Source organism: Accipiter gentilis, chromosome 18, assembly GCF_929443795.1.
Source record: "Accipiter gentilis chromosome 18, bAccGen1.1, whole genome shotgun sequence".
Classification (NCBI taxonomy): Eukaryota; Metazoa; Chordata; class Aves; order Accipitriformes; family Accipitridae; genus Astur; species Astur gentilis.
Window position 1 is genome coordinate 4,200,618 of NC_064897.1, and position 10,965 is coordinate 4,211,582.

General features: G+C 44.6%; 1 protein-coding gene across 3 annotated transcripts in view; it reads right to left on the bottom strand.

The window, feature by feature from the left end:
* The window catches only part of LRP6 (LDL receptor related protein 6), a 126,648-nt gene extending 117,759 nt beyond the window's left edge, over nucleotides 1-8,889 (bottom strand). For 2 of the 3 annotated variants that reach the window (XM_049822152.1, XM_049822150.1), the window contains exon 1: nucleotides 8,521-8,889. In XM_049822152.1, coding sequence (XP_049678109.1) covers nucleotides 8,521-8,575 — 55 coding nt within the window. In that variant the 5' untranslated portion in view covers nucleotides 8,576-8,889. The remainder of the gene's footprint in view (nucleotides 1-8,520) is intronic. The other variant, XM_049822153.1, reaches the window with a different exon arrangement.
* Nucleotides 8,890-10,965: the final 2,076 nt, after the last annotated feature.

Genomic DNA, 10,965 nt, shown 5'->3' on the forward strand with positions numbered 1-10,965 from the left:
TTGAAGCCGTATGATGACAGATACGGCGACCTGAGCACACTGAAACAAAAACACTACCCTTCACACCTTTTGGCATCATCGTTTCCTACAGCACTTCTACCAGTAACAAAACAAACCGAAAGCCTCTATCATATCCCCCATGAAACTGTTGAAAGACTGCATTACTTAAGTCCCTCCAACATCATGATGCTGTGGCACAGGTAGCCCATTTCCCAAAGCCTAGGAAGGCTGAAGGCTGCAAGATACACCTTATACACCCTGGCAAGCTGAGACAGGAATGCTCCAAAGTTTGCTGCTACTCTGGAGCAATGGCAGTTCATTACGTGTTCCAGCCTGGACAGCACACGTATTTGGGGATGCACATCCAGTCAAGAATGGCCTGGGAGTGTTTGCCCTCAATCACTCCTGCCAGCTCACTTGTCTCCATAGCTGGAGGACCCTAGTTACACTGGCAGACACCATGTGGGAATAGCCCGAGCCAAGGAGTTTCAGCCAGATTGCTAATAGTTCCACATGGACCAAAAAAATCCACACCCTGAGCAGCAGCACACTGGTTTACCTTCAAACTAACAAACCCTTTTTCCACACTGACAAGAAGTTCATAGGCACTGAGCTACCCTTAGATGACTTTCAGCAATTTATCTGAGCTGGCATGCCTAGCACTTAACAAATATTTAAATCTGTCAGTTTGTCTCCTCAGGTAAAAATCAAAGCATCTTTTTAATTTATTTATTCTATTTTGTGGTTGGAGGTTTTTTGTTTGTTCAGATTTTTGAAGCACTATCAGGAAGTTGCTGTAAAGCGTGAATTTAGCACAAAAAAAACCCACAACTGGAGGACAGAATAAAACAGAAGTTGCCAGCACTGACAAGTACACCACAAAAGTTAGTGACACCCCTCAGCTGGGACACAACAGTGGGCCCAATTTAGGGCAGAAGGAATGGGGGGGAGCAGCAGTACTGCCTTGAAGGTTTATCACATTTTTCATCCCCACTTCTCTGCAATTCTTCAACAAAGAACATATCAGCTATCCAATAACTTCTTTGTGGCATACTTTCCAGACCAAGCTTGGTGAATAGCATCTTTGTCAGCTCATCCATCATAACAAATATTGAGAATAACATAAGCCATACCTCCAACTAGTAAAACAATTTCACAGATTTTGTTTCTCATGCAGGTAAAATACTTTCTTCAAGACAGTATCAACAATTTTGCAAAAACTGGAAGTTTTTCACACTGAACTAGAATATAGTTTTATAAGAAAATTGAAAGAAAATACTCACAGTGCAAGTTTAAAACAACCTTCCATCAGCTAAAGGACAAAAAAGTTCTCAAACCAAAATCACACTTTAAACAGTCAAATTCTTAAGACTATTAGGTTTACTACAGATTAATATATTAATTAACAATTCTGGTTCAAATGAACAGTTAGAGACTGTTTTTAAAGGGTAAGGAAAGATGTGCACATACTTCAAGAATTTTGAAAATTATTGCATATTGCTTTTTTTTTGGAAACACAGTTGGACCTATGTGATTTTTTTTTTTTTTAACTCTCAAAAACACTAACATCCCAGCTCTATTAATGTCAAATCTTCAACAGGCTTACACTAGATGTAGTGACACTTGAAAAAACAAAGAACAAAAACAAAACACACACATATGCAGAATCCATTGAAAAAGGTGAACGATCTCATCTTTCTCATATTGAATAGGACTCGTTTCTGGTAATCCAAAAGAAAAACAAACAAAAAACCCCATAAACACAACCCCACCCAACTTGGAATTACTTTACTTACGAATTTTACCACTACCTAGTGTAAAGGCTAACTGTTGAGCCTCAGTTAAGTTTCTAGTTAATAAAACACCAGTGCATTTTCCAAATGGACATAATAAGAGTCACTACAAGGTTTACAAATTCCTACTCTTCTATTATACGTAATATTCCTACTCTATTAATCCATGTCTGGACAAAAGGATTCTTGGATTTCCAGAGTGTTAACATTTTAATTAACACTAATACTATGAGTACAAGCAAGAATTTTATTCACTGCTTTGACAGAACAACAAAGGAAAAGAAGTCTGAAATTCTACAATACCTTACATTTCTGTTACCTTAACTTCGAGAATTCAACCAAACACATCAGCTACCTTCTAGAAGCCTGAACTCTCTGGCAAGGGACAGAGGAGAATGCTTATTACTGAGGAGTTCTGAAGGCATGAACAGTTTAAAGCAAAACAACAACAAAAAACCCCAAACAAAACAAAGCAAAAAACAACAATGACAACAAAAACCAAAACCATATGAACTGTTTTTCCTCTGGGAACAGATCAGGGCAGGGGGGAAGAGTAAGAGGACACATATAAAGGAGAAAATTACATTTCTGCATCATAGAGAAGGAAAACAAAAGATTTTTGATTAAGAAAAATTATATAGCTAGTTGATTAAGATTTTCTGTCTCAAATATGATTACTTTTCAAATCTGACATCAAGAGCTCACACATGGCCCTCATGAACAGAATTAAAACTATAATCCCATTTCTGCCACATTGATTATATCACGAGGGAGTAATTCTATTTAGGTAATGTGATCCTGTAACTAGATACTAAAAAAATCTTTACGAATGTTGCCATTTTCCATGTCTGCTTATATTAAAAACATTTCCTTATTGTTCTCTCCATATAAATAATGAAGCTCAAAAAGCATTCCATCTTTTAAACTGACATGCCTCTTTCTCCAAATAGTTTAGAACATTTTGCAAAGGAAACAAAGTATTACTAACTAAACCATGCTTCTTTTAACTTACACTTTGAATGGTATGTTCTTAAAAGTGTACTATAAATCAAATGGAAAAAGGTATTACAGTATTCCCATTCTATTCATAGACTGGTAGGTTTGACTCCATTTCAAAATTGGTGGGGAACTGTGCCAATTACATTGAAATAGCAAGGTCGGTAGCAAGGTAATCACAAGGAGACAAAAAACCCACCCTATTTTCATAACCATTTCAAGGAGAACATATCAAAAAGGAGAAACGCCGACAAGCTCATTTCTACCTGCAAATACCATCACTGTGTTCAGACCAAGTTCTGTCCACGTGGAGCAAGTATCAAGCCTGTTCACATTGTGAATCTCTTGCCATAAATATTTATAAACTACAAGAATATCTAGAGAGCTTAATAAAGGCTATGTCAGCCTGCCTGACAAATACATAAATAGCAAAAAGTTGCTTAATATTTAGGGTGCCAATACCCAGCATTTATGTGCAATCCATTAGAGATACAATGCTTTCCCCTTCCAACCACAAAATAATGACATAGCTTTTTTGTTTAGAGCACTGCGTATTCTGTAACTCTGCAAGTAGTATATACTCTGAAACTACACAAGTGAGGTATAAGTTGAAAAAATAAATGTTATTATTAGAGAATGTGTTTCTTTCACTAAACGGCAATTGCCTTCTAGAAGAGCCATCACTACAAAGCACTCGGCGCAGAAGAAGTGGAAGTACTCATTGTGTGCTCATCCTAAACCTCATGTCCACACATCGAGTCACCCTTGGTGAGCTGTAGTGTTTAGGTTCAAGGGCTTAACTTTCAAGCGAGCGATGCCAACTGCTTTATATGAACATGAACAGACCATCCCTGAAGTCTGCAAGGCAGTTGCATCCCCCCATGTCTTTCTAAGCAACTGATATCACTTACCAGTAAAAGTCCATCTGTGGGAAATTCCTTACTAATGTAAATTCTGTTTCACTGGCAACAGCTGCCTTCAAAGTAGGAACGGCCCCACGTGCCAAAGAAGTAGGTGGTAGCAAAGAACTTCACCAGCTATATATAGTTTACTAACCAAATCTCTCTAAGATGAGTGGGTTGAAGTGTGAGGGTTCCCCAGCAGGAGAACTGGGAGAGAAGCTGAGCACCCTCCCAGGCACAGCAGAGCCACCAGCTCAGCCAGAAGCAGGAGCGTGCAACAAAGCTTTAGTAACAACTGCATTTCTGGTGCCACTCAACAATAATGCATACTCCTCCCTACAGTACAAGGAAGTGGACTCTTTTGAAGAAGCCACCAGAAAAGCAACCCAAGTATTTAGCATTTCATAGGAAATTAATACGGTTAAATATGCTGGGGACAAAGAATATAGTGTTTAAGTCTGCAGACTGGCTGCCAGAGTAGATGAATGGTGGCAGATCAGAAACTGAGACCTGTTTCTTGCTGTTTTCCTCCCCTACCCCACTCCCTCAGAAGGAAAAAAAAAAGAAAATTATCTTTGCTCTACTTGATTTGAACTAAAAGTAAATCCCATATTACCTGCACTGCAGCAGATATTTTTGAAGCTGGCATTTTTGAGATGCGACATCATCATAAAGGTGGATTACAGATGTCCAAAGGAATCAGATTTCTCCAGCTACCAAAGACAGAGTTTAAAAGGTTCCTATGCTCCAGATCTATCTTCCTGCAAAAAAAGCCCCTCTACCCATTCTACAGCTTCTAGCCAAATCCATTACCTAGAACTCAGGGAACACAGATGTGATCAATTCACTAGGGAAAAAGGAAACATGAGTATGGTTAATGTCCTTCTAACTGATATTGGTAAGAAACACGAACAAAGCTTTTCACCTGAGTATCTTTATATAAACTCCCACTGAAGGATGCAAGAAGCCCATCATCTGCATACACCTCTGACCAGATATACACAGCTTCACCCATATACCCAGAACTTCCCCGTATCTTCAGTGCACCTTGCCAAAAACGCTACTTCACCTTACCTCCAAGACACAGCAAAAAATTCCATCAAACTTTCCAAGTCCTAATTTTTCAGTTTTAAAGAAAAGCTAAAGCAATCTGATAAGTGAACTATATCACAGAGATGCAATTGCAAAAACTATTAAAGTAATGGTGGATTTTGTAACACCTTAGATCATGCTAATTTTAGACTGTTCTATGGAGAGATGAAAGAGGAAAATACATTGGAAATCACGGCAGACAAAGGCGCACCAATTTCTGAGGAATCATACAGTGAAAAAACATGACTCGAATAGAGTTGATTCAAGCTTGGGTGAAGAAATAGACCATGATGATTACAAAAAAAAAAAAAAAAAGATATTTCCATGTTCCATTATCAAAACTTAAGTATCCTACAGTCCCCAGTGAAGAGACCCTTTGCCTGAAGGCAAAAACATAGCTCCAGCTGCAAATGCCACACTTAACCTCCAACCTGAGTGCCCCAGAAGAAAAAAGCCTATTCCTTGTCCCCTTCTCTGACTCCTACCAGAAAAATAGGTGCAAACACCTCCAATCACAGCTTAGCAAGTCTTGAACATTAAGCTCTCCTAAACTACATGCAAACAAGTCTGTCTACAAAGATACAAAAAAGCAAAGGCGATCTGTTTATCAAAAGCAAGTAACAACAGATTAAAAACAATTAAAACAGTAACAATATTAAAACAATAACAACACATTAAAACAAACCCTCTTCTGAACACCTAAAAAGGGAAACAGTAGTTTTAAAATGCCCATTACCAAATGGGCATTTTCATTTCTTCACTGACCTTAAGCACAGAGGACTGCAACGTTCAGTATGTCTGAACAAACATCATTTATAAGATTCCTATTCAAACAAGAGCTTTATGCACTGTCTGCATGATCAGGGTTTGAAACCAAACCAAAACAGCAATTGCATGCTGATTGGAGAGTTACTTCTGGAAGAAAAGTAAGCTATGAATACTTGCAGAGGAAGAACTCTCTATTTATCACTTATTAAAAAGTTGAAACCTCTGTTTCACACTTCTCTGTAGCTCCCTGCCAGATGTGATGCCACTTGTATTGCCTCTTTGCAACTGTCAATTATCTAACAAGATCCTGATTGGTTTCACAGCTGTCATGAAGAATACAGCAAAGCTGCCATGAAGCAGATCTAACGCACTCCCCTATACGTACCCTCAGGGAGCAGCTTCAAGAAGCACTTTTGATGGTCAGAGAGGAGGAAGCCCAATCCCCCAAATCAAACCAGGGGCTGAGAGAGGAGAACAGAGACCAGACTGTGATGAGGGTCAAGAGGTTTTGGGAAAGCGACTCTTTCCATCAGCCAGAATATGGAAGGAAAAGGGAAAAAAAGCCAACCCTAAACTACAGAACCTCCACAGCAACTTGTCACCACAGCAGTCTTCCAACAGCTTTGAAAGAAAGGTGCCTTGCCCTGTGCATCCATTTCTGGCTAGTAACAGCCTGGCTCTTCTTCAAGACCTTACTAGTTTACAGGGCACTGCACTACCAGGTTACCGATTTTCTTCCTTTCCAGATCAGTAAAGCTAGTCTACCATAGTTTCCTCAGACTAACTATCACAGTTCAGTTGTTGTAAACCTCTGTCCATTTGCTTTAAGTCAACAAGAACAGGGACGCTAGTTCTGTAAGCAGAGAGGATGCTGCAATCCACAAATACACACTATTATATTTTCTGAATTTTAGTCTCCAGCACTGTTGGCTTGGCATCCTTCACAGCACTGAATTCACAAACCAAATAGTGAACTTCATAATTTCACCTCTACTTTCATGTATAAACTTATTCATACTCATGCTGGCACTGCCTCTGCCTCATTAAGGAACTGCTGACACCTCTTCTGAACTCAACACATCTTATTCAAACCAATTCTAGTTGCGTAGATGCTGTTTATTAGGGAGGATGCATGCATTAAAATTTGATTTTTTGTTTCTTCAGAGTTCAGCTGTTCCTGCTGTTCCTGCTCTATCCTAACGTAACAATTAGAAAATTACTATCATGTCACAAACAGAAGATTACAACTCCAAGGAGGTGATCAAACAGCAGGAAACCACGAACACTGAAGAAACAAAAACGCTGTTCGGATACGAATGTCCTTGGAAATTGACAAAGATGAGAGACAAGAAAACAAATGACAGTCCAGATGGTTTATAAACTAAGTGTTTCTTCAAAGTGTCTTATTAGTATCATCAAGCATACAGAAAACTTGCAAAAGCACACATCACTATTTCGAGATTAATTTGAAGAAATTACAGTGACAATATTATGTGACATGACATGCGACAGCGATTTCTGTGCTGTCATTTGAACTCGGTTGAACAGCAAGTTAGAGCCAAACAAATGGTTTATTAAGAACAGGTATGATCATTACTTAATAAAATGAACTAATCAGGAAACAGTTTCTCTCTATACTCCAGACCCAACTTAACTTTTGAAAATTGGGGTTTAACCACCACAATAGGAGTACGAAATGTTACACAGCCCATTTAAATAAGTGTACTTGTATCTTTCCAAACAGGATACAATATGGCAAACAGATGCATAAGGGGGAAAAAAAGAAAAAGGGTATGGAGGAGAGGAAAATTTTTGTTTTCCAGAGTATCGAGCAGCTGAAGACTGAGCAGTTACTTCAACCTAAAGCACTTTTACCCTAGCTTTCATCAAAGCACACTAGTGCTGATGAATTTTCTAAATCAAAGCGTGGTTGATTAACTGTTAGCAATTAACCTCTTCCCCCACCTAGTATGAAAAAATACAAGTAAACAGCAAAATGATGGATGCAAACACCACAGGTGATTCCTTCCCAGAAGGCTGAACACAGAGAAATAGTTACCGTCGTTAAGTTTACAGCATTAAGAAAAAGAGAAAAAAAAAATCCTCAGTTTTCTTACCAACTGTGCTCTATAGGACAAGAAATTTTGTTAGGGAGGGGAAGTGGAATAAAAATTCTCAGCTACTTTAAATGACATCCCCTTGTAAGGCACTCGACTGCCGATTTAAAGCTGTATGAACATCCGTGGCAGTTCACCAGTGAAACACAAACTTCTCCCAAGTCCAGCGCAGAGCCAGCACAGCTGAGAGGAGCATTCATTCCTCTTCTCGCCAACTCCGCACGCTCACTTCGCTGCGAGGAGGGCTTCAGTAAAAAACACCGGTTCCCGTGCACTTTCCACCACCACCCCCCACGCTGAATACGTGAGGTTCCCCCCACACACACACACACACCCGGCAGGATAAAACTCCACTCTCGGGGGGGCGGGGGGGAAGGAGAGAAACCTGGCTCTAGTAACAGCGGTATCAGCCTGACACTGGCGTGGCCGAGCTGCTGTCCCAGCGCTGCCTGCCGCCCACGGCCAGCTCAGGGGGTGCGGAGAGAGACGGGGGGAGGCGTGTGCTGGTTTGGGGGGGGGGGGGGCTTGAGGTTTTTCTTTTAAGAAACAAACTTGAAAAACAACAATGGGGAGACGAGAGAAGCGGCCGGTGGCCGGCTAGCAGGACGGGCTGCTCCCAAGCGCGGCCCGGCCCGGGGAAGTTGGTGGGGAGCCGGGGAGGCCGTGGCGGCGGCTGGGCGAGAGCGCTGCCCCCGCGCCGGGCCCCGCGCCCCGCCGGCAGCCAGGCCTCTCCCCTCCCGCACGCCCAAACATGGCCCCTCGCCACCAACCCCTGCAACTTTTTTTTTTTTTTTTTTTTTTTTTCCCCTCACACACACACACACACACACACCCCGCCCCCGCCCCGCTCACCTCTCATCAGGGAACAAAAACTGCAGGCAAGTAGGCTGCGCAGGACGGCCCCCATCTTCCTTCCCTCCTCGCTCTCACCGGCGGGGAGGCGGCGGCGAGGAGCAGCACCTCCGCTGCCAGTTCATGCTTCCAGGCGGGCGGGGAAGGCTTAGGGGGTGGGGTAGGGGGGGGGGGGGGAGAGGCGGGGAAGGACGGCCGTGGAGATTCCCCCCCTCGCCGGTCCCTAGCAGGCCACTTGCCCCGCCGCGCCACCGCGGGAGCGAGCGCTGCCCTCCATGCCGGCCGCCGCCGCCTCACCGCAACCGCCGCGGCCGTTCCCCCATCCACCCCTCCGCTCGCTCGCCCGGCCTCCGCCTCCACCGGGCGCGCACAGGCGCAGGGATACAGTCCTCCTCCTCCTCGGCCTCGCCTCCGCCTCCCCGCGCCGCGCCCGGACGGCTCCTGGCTCCCGGAGCAGCGCCCGCCCCCCCCCCCCCTCCCCGGCACCTCTCCCGTCAGGGAGGGAGCGGGCGGAGGGGCGGGGGCAGTGCGCGCTCAGCTTCTCACACAGGGACAGCCTCACACGTAACGCCCGGCCGCCCCGCGGCTGACAAAAGCCCGCCGGGGTCTGTAACCCGGAGGAACCCGACCGCGACGCTGGGCAGGGAAGAGGGCGGGCGAGGTGGTGGTGGTGGTGGCGGCGGCTGCCCCCGAGGTGGCTGCCGGCGGGCAGGGTGAGGGGACGCGGCGAGGGGGCGGCTGTCGCATTCCAGCGGGACTACTTGTCGCTCTTCACCCCCTCCGCCGCCTGCGATGCGCACCGCGAAGCAACACCGGGCCGGCAGGGACGGGACTACTTTCTGCCACAGAGCGGCGGCGGCGGCAGCACAAAGGCGGCGGCCGCTCCGCTGCCCGGTGAGCGTGGCCGCGGCTCGGGCGGGTTCCTCAGGGCCACCGGCTCCTTCCTCCCGCCTCAGGCGTTTCCCGCCCGCTCGCCGGGAGAGGCAGGCTGGCGCCTCTGAGGCGAAGGCGCCGGGGCGGGCTGTGGCGGCCCTTCCCCAGGGCCCGGCGGTCGGGCCAGCTGAGGTGTCACGCTGGCGTTTAAATATTTATCGGCCTGGGCTGCCCCGCCGATTGTATTAGAAACAAACCTGAGGGGGGGGGGCGGGCTGTAACATTAGAGTATCGCTCGGGGAAAAAAAAAAAAAAAAAGAAGTAATATGGTAAAATTAAGTTACAATTGGTACCCCCAGTGTGGGGATTCAAGAGGGGCGTGATGTTGATCTTTCCCAGAGCAGAGCTATCAGGCGTTCCTTATCGGTAGGACTTGCTGCTTGGCTGATGTAATGGTGCGTGATTTACTTCCCAGCGCTTCTGGGGGTGGTTTGGGTTTTTGTCCCCCATGCTAAACTACATGTAGTAAGCTGGGTTTGTGCTGCTTGGAGCAGTAGTTCCAAATAAATTGAGTGGCCGCTGTGCTGTGTTTAAACATAACTTACTCTTCTCCCCTCTTGCATCCGTGTAAACACACCCTTTTCCCTCTCAGGAAGCGAAAAAGTTATGGTTTTGTAATACAGCCTTGCTTAAAAAAAAAGCTTCCCTCCTTACCTACTTTGTTTATCCCTAATAAACAATACAAAATGCAGCTTTTTTGCATTTCCTCTGGCTTAGAAAACCCACTCCAGGATTTCTACAGGGAACATTTAAGTCTGAATGTCTACATCCCATACTCCCTCCCTCATAGAGGATGGCAGCTGGTTAGTAGAATAAGAGTATGAGACAGAACAACTTCCAGCAAAATTTGGGATCCTTATGTTCAGAAGTCTGTATTATTTTCAGGATTATTAGAAACTTACAGAAACATTTAACTTTCATATCTGTTGAACGTACATTTCCATAGCTTTTCTTGTGACTACAGCAGGAGATAGCATCTGGGCCAGATTAAAGGCCCGGGCATTGTAGACTGGCTCTAACATCAGGCTCCTGGAGTCATGTGATAATATCAGACTCTCAGCTTTTACTGGGTAAAACAAAAAAAAACCCCAGAGCTTTTTATGAGAAGAACTATATTTATTTCCAACCGTCAAGGTTGCAAAAAAAACCGTTTTGAAAATGTAAACAACGTGACTCAACAGCAGTACCTGCCCGAGGCCAGCTCTACGTTACAAAGCGTTGTCCTTGACTCTCTGCCGGATGAAGTAGCCTCCTCGTTCCTGCAGCTGACTCGAGCAAGATCCACGTGGATAGTGGAGAGGACAGGCTTCCCATGCGAAAAGGTACATGGCAGTAGACAACCCACATCTAACCCATGTTGTCACCATGAGACTTTGCAGGAGCAGGCAGGAGGGGCACACCTTTATATTTATTTTCACTGTTTAATTGGAATCAGAGGAGTACGGCAGATCTGTAATGAATTCTTCATATCTTAATCGCACCACAAGTCTGAACCCCTGCATCACAGAACAC